The 21,865-nt window shown below is 35.0% G+C and overlaps 1 protein-coding gene across 4 annotated transcripts in view; it reads right to left on the minus strand.

Moving 5' to 3' along the window:
* The window catches only part of LOC138692596 (adenylate kinase 7-like), a 42,401-nt gene that overhangs the window by 13,258 nt on the left and 7,278 nt on the right, over positions 1 to 21,865 (minus strand). For 2 of the 4 annotated variants that reach the window (XM_069815599.1, XM_069815601.1), the window contains 10 exons: positions 18,750 to 18,860; positions 16,642 to 16,811; positions 13,976 to 14,069; positions 11,955 to 12,032; positions 11,662 to 11,811; positions 7,755 to 7,883; positions 6,406 to 6,602; positions 4,990 to 5,174; positions 2,393 to 2,519; positions 2,060 to 2,211 (listed from right to left, as the gene is read on the minus strand). In XM_069815599.1, the coding sequence (XP_069671700.1) occupies positions 2,060 to 2,211; positions 2,393 to 2,519; positions 4,990 to 5,174; positions 6,406 to 6,602; positions 7,755 to 7,883; positions 11,662 to 11,811; positions 11,955 to 12,032; positions 13,976 to 14,069; positions 16,642 to 16,811; positions 18,750 to 18,860 (1,393 nt within the window). The remainder of the gene's footprint in view (positions 1 to 2,059; positions 2,212 to 2,392; positions 2,520 to 4,989; positions 5,175 to 6,405; positions 6,603 to 7,754; positions 7,884 to 11,661; positions 11,812 to 11,954; positions 12,033 to 13,975; positions 14,070 to 16,641; positions 16,812 to 18,749; positions 18,861 to 21,865) is intronic. The other 2 variants (XM_069815600.1, XM_069815602.1) reach the window with 2 other exon arrangements.

Below are 21,865 nucleotides of genomic sequence, written 5' to 3' on the forward strand. Positions count from 1 at the left end.
GCCAGAAATTTAGTAACGCAAGTTATTGTAATAATTGCTGCCTTTATTCGCTGCATGTGCATGTAGATCCCTGTGTCTACGTTACGACGCTATGTAGTGGATGCACTATGGGCTCGTGATCAAGGTCGAGCTCTTCTACCATGATTGATAGCTAATATCGTCTTATCCCTGCCGTATGACTTATTCATTAGATTTAACACTGTAAATTTAAATTATGGTTTATTTAACGTCGCCTGCAACTGCAGAGGTTATATCAGCACTGCTGGTGTGCCAGAATTTTGTCCCACAGGAGTCCTTTTACATGCCAGCAAATCTACTGACATGAGCCTGTCGCATTTAAACACACTTAAATGCCATCGACCTCGGCCGGAATCGAACCCACAACCTGGAGCATAGAAGGCTATACCAACTATGCTACCGAGGGCGACTTAACACTGTATTAGAAGTGTTTAAAAAGTAATCATATTGTTTATATTTGAGATAATCACACTTGTATCATCTGCAAATAAGATTACCTGGTATAAATCATTCATATGAACTAGAGACAATAATGGACATAAAATTGATCCCCAGGGAACTTTATGTTTAATATTTCTAAATTCTGAGTGAGTAGGTAACTTTCCTATTTGATAAGTAAGATGTAGACCAACGTAAGGTCTCATCTTTAATACCATACAACTTCAATTTTTGTACCAATATAGGCCTACTGGAAAGACTGAGGAATCCCACATTGCATGGCTGCTCTTTTCAGTTATGTTGCTGACATCTTCTTCAATGTAATACCGTAATTATAATAATTGTTATCCATGCTATTACCTGGCCCGCCTATTATAACTACATGATCCCTCCTAGGAAGTTTTGAACTTAGATTCTCTAAATTCTCAACAACATTTTTTAGGGAAGCAGTAGGCTTCCATATACCAGACACTTCGACTTCATCACCCAGTTGCATAGCTACTCTCTAACAGTACCTAATACTTACTTTTGCTGTTATTAACCTTTAAGTTTATGATCGACCTTTACTTGTGTTGAGATGGGCTTGAGGTGTCCTGATTAATATTCATTGCTTCAAGAACACTGAACTTGCTGCTTAGTTTGAGTGATGCAACAACATCTGCAGAGAACCATCTGTCTACTTCTAGATTTGGAATTCTTCGGTTTCATCCATGCGTCAAATCCCCCCTTACTATAAAAATTACTGTCAGTTTACGTTTTTGCGCACAGAGCCCTTGTGTCCATGTCGTTTGAATTTCCTCTAAGCTTGTGATCACAATGGACGATATTTTATGAAATGTTGAAATATAGGTTAATAGCCATGTTATTGTACTTTTCAGCTGTCATTTCAATATCTACATCAATATAATTTCAGTATTATAAAATACAGTGAGGCTACAAAGTGCTAACGAAGGTTCGACATTTGTTCTTAAATCAACCTTCACCCCCCCACCCCCCTTGTGTTCTGGCACATGTTCAAATGAATGCAATCCGAAGATGCTAACTACATGGAGTTACTACGTATTACTCTGTGAAAAGATTTATTAAATCTACATACTTAGACTTCAACAAACAAAATTTGATAACACAATCCCAAGGGAAAAAATGGAACTCTCTGCGTCATAATCCACAATTAATTCCCGATTTACCACGAAAATCGTCTGTAACTGCATTTAGATTGGCAACAGGCCATGACTGTTTGGCCAAACACTTTCATAGAATTGGAATATATCAGTCCCCTAACTGCCCATTGTGCAACTCAAACCAAAAAATGTATTCGGAACACCTCAAAATCTGTGCTTCAGTGGCTGACCATGATAATATCTTTGAAAAATATTGGAGTGCAAGAGGTCAAATGACTTTATTGTCAAACGCCTGACATTAGAAAACAACCGTAACAACAACAACAACATGGACTGGAGGAGGGAGGGGGGCAGATGGAAAAACCTTTGGAGCAAATACCAGTTCTTTGTTAGCACTTTAAATAATCCCAATGTAGTAGATTCTTGTCTCGAGTAAAAAAATAGGTTAACAAAGAAATAGAAAGTCTATAAATAAGAAATACCATAATTTCTAGGTTTTCCAATTTTATCAGTGATGATTTTAAATGTTTTTTCCATGTATAGACTTGTGTCATTTGTTACATCAAGTAGAAAAGGATGTACTTCTAATTCATCAAAGTAGTTCAAGACTGTATCTTCATTGGTGTTAATTTTCCTAAAAACAAAAAACACAACAGACCTTCATGTAGTATATTCTCCAGTCCCTTTAAAGGAAAAGAGAGGTATCATTTTGTAGCTCAAATATGACTAAGATGCAACTCATTTTAATCTACTGACTGTAAGAAAATGTTTATTTTACAAATGAGATTTCGGTGTATACTGCTTCAACACTGTACCTGAATTCTGCAACGCGGCTTATCATATTTTCTTCAGAATAAATATTATTCTTAAATTCTTCTGCTGGCAGATCCATTACATGAGAATATAGCACATCGTCAGTTGCATCCAAACTTATAACATATTCTGAAATAGATATGTAAAAATTGTCAGGAATTTAAGAATATCCCAATGATTGTTTAAGACATCTACATTCGAAACTATTTGATATTCATATCAAATCCATGTACTCAATATTCCCATTACTATTGTTTGCACAGTTCAATTTAAACTTTACTTATATGACGTTGCTCATCATACAAGCAAGAGAATCAGAACCTCTAGCATACACCATATAGATACAGGAATTATTGGAATTATTCCTTGTAGCGCTCATCTGTCCTCTGCTGAGGCATGGACATGACGCCAGCAGCTGACTGCTGGTCAGCCTTGGCCCTTCATGGGCTGTTTGCATCACGGATGGATCAGTACTATTCTGTGAATCGGAAATTACGTCCAACTGAAAAATGTGTTGCTTATATTATTGCGTGTAACATAACCATATCCTTGAATGCAAGCGACCTAGAGTAAGGTCCAATTTTACTACAATAATAGTAGGTATTTTTTTTCTTGGTTATTTAACGACGCTGTATCACTACTGCGTTATTTAGTGTTGAAAGAATTGGTGATAGCAAGATGGTATTTTGGCGAGATGAGGCCAAGGATTCGCCATAGATTGCCTGGCATTCGTCTTACAGTTGGGGAAAACCTCGGAAAAATCCAACCAGTTAATCAGCCCAAGCGGGAATCGAACTCACGCTCGAGCGCAACTCTGGATCAGCAGGCAAATACTCTACTGCCTGAGCTGTGCCGGTGGCTAATATTAGATCCTGGATTATTTAATAAAGTGACAACAGTCTTCTGTTTTCAAAGTACTGGTACCACGAATGACTTTAGAGTTTACAGAAAAACCTTTCATGCCAAAAACGTTACAATTTTTCTCTCCTTGTAGATCTATTATTATAGACGTTTCACATCAAAATGTTCTATTTAAGCAATAATTATTACGGTAGTCATTTATCTTTGTTCAATAATTTCAACAAAAAGCTCTGTGATCAATTCATTCTTGTGAGAAATGTGTGTAAAAGGCACATTCCCGTTACACACAGGCAGTAGTTAAGAGAAAATAAGACAAGATTAAGATTATGAAAGAAAACAAAATCTCCATGGACCAGATTTTATAATCAACTACCGGTATTACAGTAAAACCTCCCTAAAACGAAACGCGATCGTTCCAGAATTTTTTTTTCTGTTTTCACAGGTTTTCGTTTTACAAAGGGTTTAGTTTTGGCGAAACTAAGAATAGACTACTGCAATATGCTCACTGTAGGAAGAACACAATGAAGAAATAATTTGAAATAAAAGTTACTACAGTACATGCAAAGTGAATTTTATTTTCATAAAATTACGTATTGCAGCCTCTCACTTTCCCACTCTCTGCGCCCTAGTTTCTAGGCCCCCACAATTCTTTTAAAGTGCATTGCCGCGACTTTTCTTGAAGGGAACGCTGTAAGATTTCCTTCGCGTCCTGCATCAATTCAGAGTGTAAATTGCGCCCTGAGCCATCGGTTGTGTAACTGAAGTTACGTTTGGTGGAAAATAGATAAACTTCACATTAGACAAATCAATCCTTGGATGGCAGGTAGCATTATCTAAAAACAGTATGACCTTACGACCTTGACATTTCATTGCTCCATTCAAATTATGAAGCCACTCTTCCATGACAGAAGTGGTCATCTAAGTTTTTTTATTAAATCACACAGTTTTACTTTATTCGCACTGTTATTTAACACTGTATTGGCATATTAACACAAAACTCGGAATAAATAAACGGAAATGTGAAACTAAATTGCCACTGCACTACAATTATTCACAGTTTTATTCTACTCGCACTGCTCTTTATCACTGTATTGACACTTTAGCACAAAACTGAGAATAAATGAAAGAAAATGCAAGAGGGTTGGAAGAAGTAACGGTACCTTGACAAGAAGCACAGAATAGTGACATGGTTAGAGAAGCTTCATCCCCAACACCTGACAAAGAATAGCGAAAGTCTTCCAGATCACAGTCACACAAAAAAATTATGTCATGCTTCGTACAGTATTGTCGCAAAATTAAAAATGGTTTGAAAGAATTTAGCAACAGTTACACTTAAAATTATCCGTTTGTCAGGTTTTTTACCTAAATGGTGCCCAAAAATGATTCTGTTTTCGCGTTAGGCAGTTTTCCGTTTTAAAGTATTATTTGACTTAGGAAATCATTCCATTCTCAAATTTATTTCTCGTTTGTGCAGGTTTACTTTTTATAGAGGGTACGTTTTAGCAAGGTTTTACTGTATATACATTTAAAATATAAAACAAATGAGAGGCAATATAAGAATTACACAGAAATTAATGAAACACAAACAAATTCTAAAAACTTTTTCTATTTGCTTTAAGAGAACTTACATATACTGTAGGAAAAATGTGTTATCAATAACAATGATGATCACACTAGCAGGATGAAGAAATTAATCATATGAGAGATATTGAACTCTATGTAGAAGCGTAAATTTCACCTGGCATTATTTTCTTGTTGAAAGATACTTCTCCACCTCCCTCTTCTTCTTCCTCTGCCGTTTCTTCTTCTTCATCATCTTCTGCTTGGAACAGAGCTCTCGCATTTTCTATCGTTGTAGGATATCCATCCAAAACATAGCCCTGGTTTTGGCATGGGTTTGATATCATTTTCTCTTTCAGAAACCTATATAAAACACACGAATGACGATTATCATTTTGTACAAAAATCAATGTAGAGTAGTAGAAATAGTTAAGCTGTAATAATTCAGATGAGCAGTTTATAAGTTTCGAAACACTGCTACATCGGTTGGCAGTCCGAGCCTCATGCAATCACTGTCATTCACTTCCATGAAAATCAAGATGTTCTTCCTACCTGCAATCAGTCGTGAGTGAGATTTTAATGGAATAGGCGATGGTTGTCAGTAGTGAGTGAGATTTCATTAGAGAGAACAGTAGTGTTGTGCAATTGTGAGATACACATTGCATTGTTGTATATTCATGTTGAAGACGTATCTCAAATACAGAAAGTTTTGTGGCAGAATAAGATAAGTATTTAGACTAAATTTCCTGGCAGCCCAGTTCCAACACGAAAAGCAATATTAAAGTTAGTAGATAATTACTATTTAATACGAGAAAAATTCGTACCGGCACCGGGAATCGAACCCAGGACCTCTCAGCTCTGCGCGCTGAGCGCTTTTTCAACTGAGCTATGCCGGGACACTATACATGGCGCCGGCCGAACCTCTCTCGTAATGCTTTTTATGGCCTTACTACCTGCATTTGAGACGCTACACGTCATATATGCAGGAGCGCATATTTAAATGACTTTATGGCCATATAGTAGATGAGTTTAATAAAACAGGTTCTGTAGCTAACCAGAGAAGAAAAATGTGCTTACAGAAGAAAAACGTCAGCTTGTGTTCCATTGTTTTCAATTATACCAATTGCTCTAAACATGTCATTGCGGCTTAAATGATGACGTTCAGCATTCATTTCTACTATTTTTTAATGTTTTACACTGTTGAAGTTACCCGAATTCTCCGTTACAAATGAACTAATTACCCTATCTGATGCACTAAAATTTCAATGTAATAATATAAATAAAACAAAACACTGGTTGCAATGGTGTCCGGTGCATAGATAAATGAATAAATCCCTTATATGTGCCCAATACTTAGTACTTATTTGGGTTTGGAAAGAATTTTATTAATAAAATCATCTGTTCCTTAGACAATTTTGATGTGTGTATATCGAATCTAGCTCTTTATTACTAATTTAATCTAATCTAATGTAACTTCCGGATAATGGTTACTCCCGCTTCCAAATCTTGGCCTTCTTTAAAATACTGTGCCAGTACACATCTACTGGTATGTTATTTCTTAGAATATTAGTACTGTACCGAAAATACACCTCACCTTATTACATAGTTTTCATCAAGCTGACCATTATTTTCTTGTATATTAGCCTCTATTTCCGCCAATAAATCGGATATTTCCTCAAAATTGTCTTGTTCTTCTTCTTCCTCTTCTTCTTCTACTTCTTCCTCATCTTCTTGGTCCTCATTTAATTTTTCTTCTTTATCTTTTTCTTTAGCTTTTTCCACTTTTTGTTTCTGTAATGTGATGTGCAACATAGGGTAGGTGAAAGAAATTTTAAAATATATAATTTTTTATATACTTTAAATAATAATACTAATACTAAATTGCAAGAAAAAATTACTACACTAACATAAAAGAAAAAAGTTGTACTATTCAAGCTTTACATTTACAGAACTTTATTTGACAATGAAAAGTAAGTATGCATTGGAATTATTATTAATGTAGAGAGAGATAACAAAAAGTTGTATAAAGATGTAAAAAGATGTATAAAAAGTAATAGCTGCACTTTTTAAGAGTTACCATGAAGATACAGCCCACTAATCAATCCAAAGAAGATAATATTAATTTATGTATGCTAATAATTTTAATTTTAATCTTAATTTGCATTAAAATAAATATGAACCTTGCAAAAATTTACAAACCAAGAAGGAGTTGTTGATTTCGACAACCATAATATTGATAAAAATGTATAGGCCTACATTAATTATCGATACCAGTACTTTAAGATTTACTAGAATTATTTGAATACAGTAAGATTAGATTTCTATTAAACTGATTTCAGAAGTATCAGTACCGGTATGATTTTAATTTTAGTTCGCTTGTATATACATTTATTACAGTAACTTATTGGTGCTGGTACCAAAAAAAGTCATTAAACTACTAATTAATTACCAATTTCTTTAATGTGTTAATATTTATGATTTACCTTGTTTTACTAGTTAAATCATAAATATTAACACAGTAAAGAAGTTCTTAATTAATCAGTGATATGTAAGTATTAAAGGTGTATATAGAAAAATGAAGAATCATGACGAAACAAGTTAATTAAACTAAATGAATTTATTTCAAAATAATCGTGAAAGTAATATATTATATATAATTATTTTTCAATAACGTTTTAATACTGCAATTTATATTGACTCTAAAATACTAGTACCGGCACTTTTAAAGTAAGATATTTTAAGAAAATCTACTTTATATTCTTATTCTGAGATGAAATAAGAGAATAATAGTGGCATAAAAGTAGTACAAAATAAAAAGGAATTAAACTTAGGAAGAAGAAGCAGTGAAAAAATAGGTAGAAATGACTGGAGAATGAGAACATAGATTAAAGATTGTATTCAATAATGATAGCCTTTCTGAAAATGTTTCAATGTATTCTTTACCAATTCAGCAATAGCTGCCTGTACAACATCTTGAATACATAAATAATGCAATTGGTAATATGAGCACAATCGTTTTGCAATTATTGTCTTTCCTACTGCAGGTGGTCCATGAATAAATATTTTCAAAGGCTGAAACACAGAACAGAGTTACATTTAGCTATATATCTCCCTTTGTTGTAATTTCAGTTATATCTGTAGAGTACCGGTATATTTCTGAAATTGAATTTATGTTCTTGAAGTTATGACGACACTTACAGAGCATATTTCTGATGTAATTTTGAGTAGATAGAGGTTTGATTATTAATAATAATAATTAATTAGGTACTGTGTTATAACATTTAAAATCATAATTAACAAAGAAACAATAAAATTACATTAGCTAAGTATAAAAAACCGGTGTAATGACAATGGCACATACTTTCTCGTATACATTTTAGGCATTTCGCAATAATTCACTTGATTGTATAGCACTCCCATGCTTATACAATCTGGCTTTGTTTCATAAATCTGAATATCTCCGACCTTGATTCACAGTGATATACTTCCCAAAATTATTATAAATACGTATGCTATAAAGCTTTCATGGTGATCAATGTGGTGCGAGGTTTTTAAGTAATTGCACTATGTCTTATATGTAGACATTCAATGTTTCGGAGCTACATCAGGGAAGGTAGCAGAAGGGAATGGGGAAATCTGTCTGTTGGATTCATCATCAAGAGCTGTTCTTTAGTCCTTCTCTAATAATGGAGCCAACTTGTAGCTCCGAAACATTGGATTTCTTTACATCTATGGTACAGTAGAAATACCCAATTACAGTATCTCTCGCACTATATTGTAAATGTGATTCATGTTAATATGAACTTTTTTTTTACAATAATCGTAGGAAATAATTCTGTAAGTGCCAAAAATTTTGTTTCATATGATAAAAAAATGTTTGTACTGATAACATAATATATTTGTTACCATATGTCGAAAATCGAATTTTAAAATTGATAAAATTATATCTCATTATCATTATTAGTTCATTTTCAATTATGTCACAGTTACTCTTACTAACCCAGTAAATATTCCTTGGTGTGAGATTTCGATCTTGAAAGAAATCATAGACAAACAAAATAATGTTAAGTGATACCGGTAGTGCAACAGTTGGTGAAAATGTAAGAGCTTGATCGAGAAGTGGAATGTCCAGAGCTCACAGTAACTTGCACACTAGCCATCCTGATGCAGACTATCTTTACACACGCATGATCTTACATAGAGACGAATAAGCTTTCTTTAAATATGAAAATAACAGATAAAAATAGATACAATAATTACCTCCAAATTCTTCTCAGAAAATGGTAGAAATTTTGCTGCAGATGCTGTTTTATAGTACCTATATTATATGGTGTTAAATCAACAGAATATAGAATAGAGGCCATACATCACAGTTTACCTTTGATTGAGGTTCTGGCTGATATGTATATATATTATCGGGTAGTACATCTCACTTGACAATATGTCTCAGAGGAAGAACAATAAATTGTTTGTATACAACTGAAGTCTGATTAGTGTAATATGTTACTAGCCAGGGACATATGCAATGGAGGGGGAAAGAAACTGTGAATATTCTGTGCAAGTACTCACCTTCTTCGTGACGCAAGTCAGCATTATTTGTGAGTTTTTAAAATACTCCACACACAATTCTGCAATAGCATATTGCATTGCAATCTTTTCCTTTATTTGTAGCCCCTTGTTATTACATTATTTCATATATTTGAAATTATGGAATTTGCTGGAATTAGCAGAGAGAATGGATTGCTAAAAATCAGAATGACCTAGTGGTAGTAGTAGTAATGCTGACAATAATGGTAAAGGTTGTGATGCTGTTGGTGACAATGGCAATGACAGTAATAGTAATAGTATTAGTAATTGTGGTGGTGGTGTTGGCAGCGGTGGCAGCAGTAGCGGTGGCAGTGCCGGTGGTGGTGGTGGTGGTGGTGGTGGTGGTGGTGGTGGTATAAATGGTAGAGATGATTATATTAGTATCTAGGTACTTAGTGTTGGAGTTGGTAGAAGTGGTAATGGTGGTGCTACTGGTAGTAGTGGTTGTGTTGCTGCTGGGAGTCATGACGATAATAGTAGTAGTGATTGTGGTACTCTGTAGTGGTAAATGTAGTGATGTTAGTGGTAGAAGTTGTAGTGGTGTTAATAGTGAAGTTGTGGCTGTGGTGCTGGCTGGTGATGGTGGTGGTGATAGTGGTAGTCATGGTGGTGTTGGTGATGTAGATGGTGGTAATGGTATTAATACTGGTAGTGGTTGTGGTGTTGGTAAAGTTGATTAAGGTGGTGTTGGTAAAGATGATTAAGATGATGTTGGTAGTGGTGGCGGTGAGAACAACAATGATTTGGTTTTGTTTCCGAGAAAATAATTATGTGAACTCATTTTATATTGACAAAGACATTATTGTAATTATTTGGTAGACCATCAGTATAAAATTTTAATTTAGAGAGAGAAGAATCCAAAAAGGATAGCTGCCCTTGAAAAAGGGGTACTGAGCGGTAACAGCACTTAAATTAATTGTAGATCAACAATATTATATTTTAAATTTAAAATTTATTTTTATTTTACTTTTATTTAATTTATTTTTGGGGGGCAGCTATTCTCGACATGAATAATTTATTTTTCATATATAGAGCTGTACAGATGGTTATTTACAATTAACAAGGAATGTCTTAAAACATTAATGGCTATATCTTGAAGTTCCAAAAGATCGATATGGAAACGATGAAAGAAATTTATACAAAATCTTGATATAGTGTCCCTTGCACTAAAGAGCAAGCCAATTACTTCCCAGCGACAAACGGGTATGCGGTATTTCTCTTCCAGATGAGGAAAGCAGGGTTCATAATGAAATATATTCTTAGTACTGATGAAACTTCCAAATTTGCAGAATCTTGAATAATAGTAGGTCGATTAGTAATTTTACTAGGATACAAATGGAAGTCCTACAAACGTATACACTTTCAAAACAGTAGTGAATTACTTGCAGCATTCACTTGCAGAATCATGTTTAGAACAAAATTGTACTACACACACTTACCACTCTAAACTATATTTCACTTTTGACATGATTCACCAGTACTTAAAGTGGGCTGGTTTGAGCTGGGTATGCACACAAAACCTGGGAAACTAGCTGATATGACATATCATCAATAATGCTATACTGATAAAATGGGAATTTAATTCACCTTTATATAAGATCACCAACCATCCTAAACAGTTCATTTTATTTAGTTTACATTTAATTAGGCTACATATTATGGATAATATGAAAGCTCTTTTACATAATTTTAATGAGTGACTTATTCTTTAAATAAACGTACCTAACAAGATGTGAGTACCGGTAAATTTCTATTAGTCTAATTTTTCAATTATGTTATGTGCTAAGAGATTATTTGTAGCTTTTATTAAATGAAGTTTTTAAATAGGCCGTATGTTATTTCTTACATCCTATTCTATTTTTAAATGAATTTTTCTAAATAATTATTTATTTTCTTGAAAATACCACCACCACTCTTTTTGTATTTACTCATATTAGTTGCAAACCGTCAGTCACTTCCTTTAGCAACTTTAAGCACTGTAATAAACGTAAATGAAAGTAAACCTTTAAAAAAACCTATACTGGTAGCTTAATTAATTCCATGCAGCTCAAAGAGGAAGGAAGCACAGGGTAAACTTTACTTTCTGCCTGTTATTCAGTTCTCCAACGATCCGTCAGTGTCCACTTCTTGATCATGCTCTTTTTGACTGAAAATTCATGTGAGGAATGGCATCAATAGTTTAACTATAATACAATAAACTAGTTCAGTATATATTTAATTTTGTTACTTTAGAATGAATATTTAAATGCATACTGTAACTTACCTTTAACTTGTTGGCTTCTCTGTATTCTGTTACAATTTGTTGAATGTTGTCAACAAAACCGAGTTCTGAAACCCATTTCAAATCCATATTTTCCACTATGTACATAGGTTGCATATTCAGATTTACTGTCAGTACGTCATACAGTTGTTGCTAGAACATCATAATTCATTAGAATACCGGCACCAGTACAACAATAAAAAATAAATGAAAAGAGAATCAAGCCAGATGAAACGTGAAAGCTTTTTTCGTTGAACATATCATAAAAATTATGCTAATATGATTATTTTACTCACTGATATTTCTGGAATCAGGAACGCCTCTTCTTTTTGTATATTTCTACATTCTCCGTTTGCAAGAGTTGTACTGATAACCTAAATAAAACGAACACTAATTTTCATAAATATGTCAATAAATATGTACCCTATTTATATATATTTTTTTTTTATCAGACGCCACTATAGTGTCTTACCTTTCAATTATTGATTTTTGTAGTAAAACTTTTTTTAGTTGGTTATTTAACGACGCTGTATCAACTATAGTAGAGTGCCAGAAACTCGACTCTCGAAAACTCGACATTCCGTATAACTTGACATCCGTAGAAGCTTCTCTATTTTTTTTCTCATAGTGGATAAATCATGAAATACGAGTATGTTTTTCATTTTATTTCACTACTTACACTGGGCGAGTAATATGACTAAAGGCAGTAATTTTTTTAACATTCTATAGTGTAATACACAATAATAATCCTGGCGACAAGTGACTTGTATGGGGAACTCCTACCTATCCCAGGTAGCAGCTTTAGAAGATGGGACAGCTCGCATCATCACTCACTGCATTTCTTTCTATTTTTGTCGGGGTGGATTTTCCACCGAAAAATGAATTGTAAAGATTGAATGATATGTAATACCTGCACGAGTTTCTTCCAGTTAAACTTTCCTTGGATTGTACTTGCCATTTCTAAGTGAATTGTTGTGCGGAAAAGGTTTCATTTGAGTGCTGTATTGTCTTACCAGTGAAAATGTCGAGTGAGAAGAAAACAAAAAAAATGTGACTATTGAAATGAAACAGGATGCGTTAAAGAAGCTGGATAAAGAGGGAAGTGTAAATAAAATTGCAATGGACTTAGAAAAGATTCCGGGTTGCGAAAAAGCTACTGATGATGATGTTGGAGAATGGATGGGGCGGGATGAAAATGACGAATTACTAGGCGACAGTGAAATAGTTGCAGTGGTGAGAGAGAGGGAAGAGAAAGATGAAGAGGAATCAGAGGACGAAGAGATGAAAGAGAATGGAAATAAAAAGATGACACCTAGTGAAGGATTAAAGTCTGTTGAAGGAATGTTGCGTAATTTCGAGGAGCAAGATGCATCTCCAATGGACATTCTATTCCTCCGACATCTTCGTGATAAAGCCATCAGAAGAAGGAACGAGTGAGAGAGACAAACCATCATCACAAGATTTTTCTCCAGTAAAGACTAAATTTCATGTACATGTAAGTTTTTAAATTCTTTTTAAAATCAAATTGTTTTAGATTAGATTTTACATTTTTTTTCGGCATCTATATGTTAAAAACTTTCATTTTTTTTTAATATACTGTATCCTGAAATAATATGTTTTATATAACTCTTTTACAAGTCTGTGAAACTCGACATTTTCGTAACTTTACACCCTCTCAGTCCACATTAAGTCGAGTTTGTGAGACTCTACTGTACTGTACTGTTGAAGAAATTGGTGATAATGAGATGGTATTTGGCGAGATGAGGCCGAGGATTCGCCATGGATTATCTGACATTCGCCTTACGGTTGGGAAAAACCTCGGAATAAACCCAACCAGGTAATCAGCCCAAGTGGGAATCGAACCAGCGCCCAAGTGCAACTCCGGATCAGCAGGCAAGCACCTCCTTAGCCGACTGAGCTACGCTGGTGGCCAGTAAACCTTTTTGTTGCTTCAAAATATGAGTAGTCACTTTATATTAAAGTAATGTAGAATAGGCCTACTTATGAGTATAATGTTACCGGTAACAGGCATTCATTGTAATTGTTTCTGCCACTTCCTTTTATGTGGTATCATCTTCTCATAATAATAATAATAATAATAATAATAATAATAATAATAATAATAATAATAATAATAATAATAATAATAGCATCAACGTTATAATCATCATCAACATGAAATCATTTCATAATATTTATATACGTGTTATAAACTCATAAATTATTGACTTAATTTCCATTCATACACTAATTATTTAAGTATGGTGGTATTGCTTTTAATGCAAATGCATTTAGTATTGTAATAGTATTTATTTACCTTCATAATTTTCTTCAATTTGGACACCACCATTTCAATAGCTAGTATGTATCTTTGTTTTTTAGGGAACTTCTCCAAGATATTATGCAGAACACTGTAATTGAAAACGTTAGTTAAAAAATGCGTTGATATTCATTCATTAACCGGAGACTGATTTCTACAGACTGGATTATACTGCATTTGTATGAGCACTAGAAGTCTGCTACACACGAAAAGGATAGTACAGTAGACTCTTGCTAATCCGATCATTTCTTGCACAGAGAGGTACCAGATTAATGAGAGTGCCGGATTATTGAGAATGCTTAAAAATGTCATTAAATATAATGTTATAAGCTGAACCAACCATTTCACTTGCACTTCTAAATCGAAACTAGAACGTTCCACATGTGACCAGCACATGCATATGTACCGTATATAAATATATACGTGTATAAGTAATATAGTGTAACACATGGCACCAGTGCAAATTTCCCAGAAGTGACAGGAAGTGCATTCAAAGGAGGGCGGATTACTGAGGGTCGAATTAGCAAGAGTTTAGTACGCGTACCACTAGGACATGAGACACTGCTGGGTGGTACTTAAAGTATGAAATAAAAATATAAATTAACATAAGATATAAAGAAATAGCTGTTTTATCTATATTGTATGCAACACTCCATTGAATAAATTAAAAAAGTCACTGTTTCTTAATTAAACACGAATAAATAAAGCACTCAGTTATTGGTATTGAATCACAGAAACGTTTATTCTGGTCCTAGGACAGTGAGACATGACATTTTCCCATAATAAATTTAGCTAATGGTAGGTCTACAGCTAATGTCCTAAATTAAAAATATTGGTACGTCATTGAAGAAAGGATGAGAACATCTGGTCTAGTGTATATCATCCTCTACCTATTGACTGTTTTCCATCAGCTTTTATAGTACTCGATGAGTTGTGTATACTTCAGTGTTTGGTACGGCATTTACATTTTTAAAATTATATCCATTTCTGAGCTTAGGATATTGCGAAAGGTGAAGTGGGGGGAGACTTTCAACTTCTGCAGACGAGCAACCAGAAAGCATGACTACGAACAGTGTTTGTTTTTCCAGTCTTGGATAGCCGAAATGAAAAGTTCGGTGTCTAGAATAATTTGCAATTGGTTTCCTTTGTTGAGTGTTGTAAATGGTTTGTTTACAGTTTTATTGATACTACTATAGGTTATTAATTTGAAGGGTCAAATAATAGTACCGGTATTATTTTTGTGACATATTTTATTTGGGTTTCTTACCACTTTCTCATTTACGTACGAAATATGAATAGGCAGTAAGATTGTAATGCAGCAAGAAAAATCGATTTTGAAATTTTCACTGAAATGCTCGTTTTCAGCATCCCTGATACCGTACCGAAAAAAGTTGTTTTTGTTCATGCCATCTGTCTGTCTGCAGTGTGTAGGCCTACAGAAATTTATAATAAACTACTGACCGTGAAATCTTGTTCAAATTCAGTACTGGTCTTTGCAAGTCAATTTATCCAGTAATGACGCACATTCAACTTTTTTTCTTTTTTGTTAAAAGTTAATGGGTTTTTATTAAAAAGCAAAACATATAATGAAATATCAGAGGACATTATTCATGATTTTTCGTAATACGCAGAATAAATTGACAATTTGCCTTCTGTAAAGTTCATATCAAACAATAAAAAATGTTTTTTTAGAGGAATTAATTATTACACGTGTATGTAGAATTATTTCTACTTTTGGTCAAGAATTTAGTCAAAGTTTTCATCTTCTCTGGCCAGATAATTTAGCAGTTTCAAGCATGCACGATAAGAACAAACTGGAAATATCTAGGCCTACCTACATAGCATTGGCAACTCATGACCAATTTTCTTGGTGGTCCAAATAATTCGGGAAAATTAATATTCTTTTGCACATTATTAAAATTACCTTAAATACACTGCACAACTGCAGCTTTGGAATGCAGAATCTATAGGCCATAGGTAGGGTTGTGATTTTTTTTGTAATTAATGAAATACGAGATGTATTTGAAAACTTTATAGTATTTGGGGGGGGGGGACAAACAAACACAATTCTCACGAAGGTAATCTAGAAAATAATTGACATTTAATTGATCCAGTTCCTGAGTCTGTCTTTGACCCGTCTGTGTACCACACCAAAGACTTCTCAGGAAACTTTGAAATTTTTTTTTTCCAATGTTCAGAGTCAATGATGACTCCGAAATTCTTTGTATAATGTCGAAAAGAATTAATACCAGTATGGTCTGACTCCATTAACAGTATGTCATCTGCCATAAATCTCTTGAATTCCAGCAAACCTGACTCTACATCTGAGAATATCAGTTGCTTAGAATGTTGCAGTCTGTAGAGAACCGTTCTCACTTCCTCCATTACTACAGTGTCTAATGGAGTCAAGTTTAAGAGTGCTTCCATAGCTGCAGTGGAGTCATTTTCATGGCTCCCATTACAGCCATACAGGCTGTTCTTTGAATTCTGCATAGCTTGACTTTGGAGTTGTACTGAAGGAGACTTTTTCCACCAAACCAGAGCTCCATAAAATATGAATATTAAAAAATATGCCCAGTAAACTTACTTTTGGAATGCCCCTCGTGTATATATTATTACAGATCTACAGTATAATTAAGAAGTAGCCTATACCACTAATGTACCTTGCAAGATCCATTATATGTATTAATGGGATTAAATTTTTTCCGGGCAGAATGACTGGCAATGAAGGTGGATTTTCCCAAGCCATCTTGAAAACAGCATGCAGAATATCTTCTTCCTTTCCATAGGTAACACCTGTAGCTATCACTAGTGTCTTGAACTTTTCCTTATGCTGAAGAGAGTACATTTCTGACATTAAGTCACAAAAATATATATCAATGCAATATATGTCGTAATTTTTCACATAAAGTAAACTCCGATAATAGGAAGAACAACAACATTGAAGCACTTTATTGGCAAGTTAGAGAAAGAATGATGCCTTTGACAATGACGATGATGACAACAACAACATTTTTCACATAAGTGTCACCATATGATTATATTAACAAACATTTTCATAATTATTACTGACTGCCCACTCCTTCTGACAGTTAATATTCAAATTTTAACATTATTATGCACTTTTGTTCTTTAAGAATATATTGTAGGTCAACTTACACCAATAACATTAATGATAATGAGAATGACAAACCAATAATATTAATGATAATTACAAAGACTATATTAAAGTGCTTATATATATTCTTGCCATTCAGCAATATTTTACTAAGTTACTACGTTAATGCGTATTATTATATGAAATTAAACCTCCACAGTGGTTCAGTTCTAGAGCGCTGGACTTATAAGTCAGGGAGTCCAGGTTCAAATTCTGCTCTACTCCAAATTTATAACTTGTGTTGGGCAAGCCCGTGGTCCAGGCAACACAGGAATTTACTCTGTGCACTTTGGCACAAGATAATTTTAATGTACAATTAATAAATTAATAGAATTGAAAGTTAAATTCTTCAAATAAATAAACTACCAAAAGCTACAATAAATAACAAAATACATAATAAATTTCAATTTACAAAGACATCATCTAAAAGATAAAATAAATAACAAAGATTAAATAAAACAAAGATACATAATGAGATTACATTAAAAAAAATTATCATGAGGTGATTTCTTACGAGAGCAATTGATCCTTTAAGAACCAAGAGACTTTATCCTAGTTATTCTGGATACCAGTACTTGTAGTTCGTATTATTAGGGTAAAGAATTATGTGTAACAGATAATAAAGGCACGTATTCAATTTTATGGCTTTAATGTAAAAAAATCAGTAATTTTGAAAGGCATGGACTGAAGCAAAAGAAGGATGTTCTATGTTTAGGGTGGACTCTGTGATATGGTGTTGTGAATGAGTATGGACAAATTTTGAAAATGAGAAGCCAAATAGCTTGGGTTAGAGTTCTGAAGAATATTGAAGAGTAAGGTGAGAGAATAAATAGTTTCTTTGTTCTTTGAGATGGACGTAGGACAGCATATCAAGTGAAAGTGAGATACGGGCAGATCTACGAATGTTGCAAATAAATCGAACACATGCATTATGAACACACTGTAATTTTTTTGTCAGTCACACGTTAAGGTCGGTTAGGAGAGTACTGGTATCACAGTAGTAATCAAAATGAGACATCAAGAGCGACTGTACTAAATTCTTCTTGAGTGCTAATAGAAGGAAATTTCGGATTCTTCACACTTGTGTATATCATCATATGATGATATGAAAGGGAAGTTAGAGTAAAATGAAAGGGTTGGTGGAAGTAAATTTGTGAAGTTGAGAGAAACAGAACCTCAGGAGAAACTTTCAGCCTCCAATCTTGTCTACCACACGTATAACTCCAGTCAACCAAATCGCACAATACTACCACATATGCAGAATTACATCACTAATTACAACTACAGCAAAATAGAAACAGACATAAAAATCCTACGTATTGAACCGAAAAACCGGAAATTAAATACAATACTATTTGACACTACTGATCATAAACGCACCCACCACAAAGGCACCATGAGAAGAAACCGGAATCGAGCAAGGACCTTGCTAGTAATCTGAAGATGGCCAAATCGAAACTAATCATTAACTAAAGTAAATAAAATTATTATATAGTTTCAAATTAACATAGGAAAGTTGTTTATATAACAAATTGACCACATTTTAAGTGATAAAAGTGCTAAAAGTGTGTAATCAAGATGAACAGATAAAATATTTTACAAAGCATACATTACCTTTTTTCCCATTTGCATGACTTCTTTCTCAAGTGCAATATGATCCTTATAATTTGGATGTGGCTTCCTCTTACGAAAATCTGTCTCAACGAAAGGTTGCTCAAGATCATCCTATATAAAGCATACATGTGTATTTTAATCGATAGTGATATTAGATAATTTACAATTATTATACTCATATTTTATGCTTACTCTCATTGCATCACAAAATGCCTTGAACTTTTTAGGAACTGGTACCCAATACATTTTTCTTCTTTATCAAAAGAAAGATTTTGAGCAGAGTTGTATTTCATTATATACAATTGAACTTGGTTAAAAAATTTTTTTATTTTAATTATTACAGGACTGCTTTACAGCGAGAATCCTCCTCAGGGGACACCGCCTTGAAGTAACACTGTCCATGTGGGTGGGGAGGTTTGCGTGCTCCAATGAGGCTAAGGGATATGGCAGCCATAGCTTACTACTGGACAGGTCTCAGCTGAGGTGCAGACTGAGTGTGTCCTACAACATCCTGTCTGCCTTATTCCAATTGTGTACCAAAGCCAAGGTGTAAGGTATCGAGCTGAAGACTGAATGGCACTGGAATACTTAAATATTCAGTGTTGTGAATGATCGTCTTGGGGTACCAGCCGAACCTCTTTGTACTTAGATCTTCTGCTTCAACATGGGGGTTGGGGGCAGTGACTTCAGTTCCTCCATTCTCGTGGGAACAATATTTACCCAGAGAACAAAACAACCAGAATGTTCTCTAATGGGAGATTCCAGAGAAGAGCATGGTTAGGGATCTGGAAATGGATCAACTCACATTGCAGGGGTTCAGTTTTGGGAATCTGAGAATCCAGAGAGCTTTCTAACAGGGGACTCTAGAGAAGAACATGGAGAGGAATCTGTAAACGAATCAACTCACATTGCAGGGGCTCGGTTAAGGGAACCTGAGAATCCAGAGAGCTCTCTAACAGGGGACTCTAGAGAAGTGCATAGTGAGGAATCTGGAAATGGATCAACTCACATTGCAGGAATTCAGTTAAGGGAACCTGAGAATCCAGAGAACTCTCTAACAGGAGACTCTAGAGAAGAGCATGGAGAGGAATCTGGATATGGGTCAACTCACATTGCAGGGGCTCAGTTAAAAGAATCTGAGAATCCAGAGAGCTTCCTAACAGAGGACTCTGAGGGAGAGCTAAAATATGATTCTGCCATGTCAGGGACCTCACAAGGGGAACCAGAACATAGCAGAAGTGAAGAAGCTTTGATAAGGACTCTAGCCGAAAAGGTGAGCACCCTAAAGCTTAAAAATAAGTCCAAAATTGAAGCAACTCTTCTGTGGAGCAGGCCAGGTAACATTTACTCTAATGGGATCTGGCGCAGAAAAGCAGAAGAAGAGGAATTAGAGAGGCTTGCGGATGGAAGATAATATCTTTGCTATTTATTGTGTGCAGACAATCTTCAACACAGTATTTATGTCTTTAGGGTTCTTAGCCGGAATTTGCTGTCTGGAAGGAAACATATCGCCCTAATGCACGAACCATGGATTCGTGAGGGCCGTATTATAGGTCTGAATACACCAGGCTTCTCCATTTTTCGTGGTGGTGCAATAGATAGGCCTAGAACATGTATCTTTATTAAGGATATGAAAGCTTGGACAATACACAGTTCTGTTCTCAGGATATTGTGGCTGCCCTGGTGAGTTTTAAAGAAGGGAAATACTGATAGACAACTTGTTGTATGCTCGGTATATTTTACTTATGATTCCGAAGACCTTCCACCTCTTAGGGAGTTTGAGGACCTTGTTACTTTTGTAGAAATGAAGACCTTGACCTGGTAGCAGGGTGCGATACCAATTCCCATCATGGGATATGAGGTAGTACCAATACCAAGTCGACCTGGTTGGGAAGTTGGTATAGCGCTGGCCTTCTATACCCAAGGTTGTGGGTTCGATCCCGGGCCAGGTCGATGGCATTTAAGTGTGCTTAAATGCGACAGGCTCATGTCATAGATTTACTGGCATGTAAAAGAACTCCTGCGGGACAAAATTCCGGCACATCCAGCAATGCTGATATAACCTCTGCAGTTGCGAGCGTCGTTAAGTAAAACATAACATTTCAATAACATAACCAATACCAATGTCAGAGGCGAAGCTCTTCTTAATTTCCTTAAGCACAACGGATTTGGAAATCCTAAATAACTGATTCTCGGCTGACTTGGAGAGATCATATTGAGTACAAGGTGACTAAAACCTGCAATTTTTTTGTGGGCTGTCAAAGAACCTTTGGTAAGAGTTAGGGACTCGGCCCCAAAGTGGTATGTTGGCCCTATATCTCTATCGTTAGCCTTCTTCACCTTTGCATCTTTAATTTGGTAACCTGGTGTGTTGACACATACCACCAAAAATAAGTTAAATAAAATCCAATGCTTGGCGTGTTTGGGAATAACAGGGGTGATGCGCACTATTCCACTTAGTGCCCTTGGGACACTATTGGGCCTGTTTGCTCTGAACATGATAGTTCAGAGAGAGGCCAGAGTGGCTGCGCATAACTCTGGAGTTTGGGCTGCTGGTTCTTTAAACATTCGTGGAAAGGGCATTTGGCTTCAGAACTCTTCAGAAGTCACAGCCAGTTCTTGCGATGGGATGTGACTTTATATGGCATAAATATAATTTTGAGTTGTTATAGGCCTACATGGTTGTTTTTCTACCCAGGGAAGAGTGAACTCGTGGTCCAAGGGCTCCTAACCACAGGGACTGATATGGTATATGGATGGATCCAAGACTTATGAGGGGACCAGAGCTGGCATTCATGGGCTTAAGACGAGGCTATCTTATTCTCTGGATTGCTACACTACGGTGTTCCAGGCCGAAATATTTGCTATTTTGGCCTGTGCATATCATTTATTAGAAATGCCTTGGCTTAAGGGTCGGATTTGTATCTGCTCTAATAGCCAGGCAGCTTAAAGGCAGTCAAAACAGTGTCCAACAGATGAAGGTGTTCTGGATATAATCGATGAAGATCTGAAGAAGCGAGATAGAATTCATGACCATATTATTCATTTGCTACTCATGGTGCACTATACAGCAATATTCTCATCGTGAAGGAGCAATTCATGAGAAATATTAGGTT

The sequence above is a fragment of the Periplaneta americana genome, chromosome 17, assembly GCF_040183065.1.
Source record: "Periplaneta americana isolate PAMFEO1 chromosome 17, P.americana_PAMFEO1_priV1, whole genome shotgun sequence".
NCBI lineage: Eukaryota > Metazoa > Arthropoda > Insecta > Blattodea > Blattidae > Periplaneta > Periplaneta americana.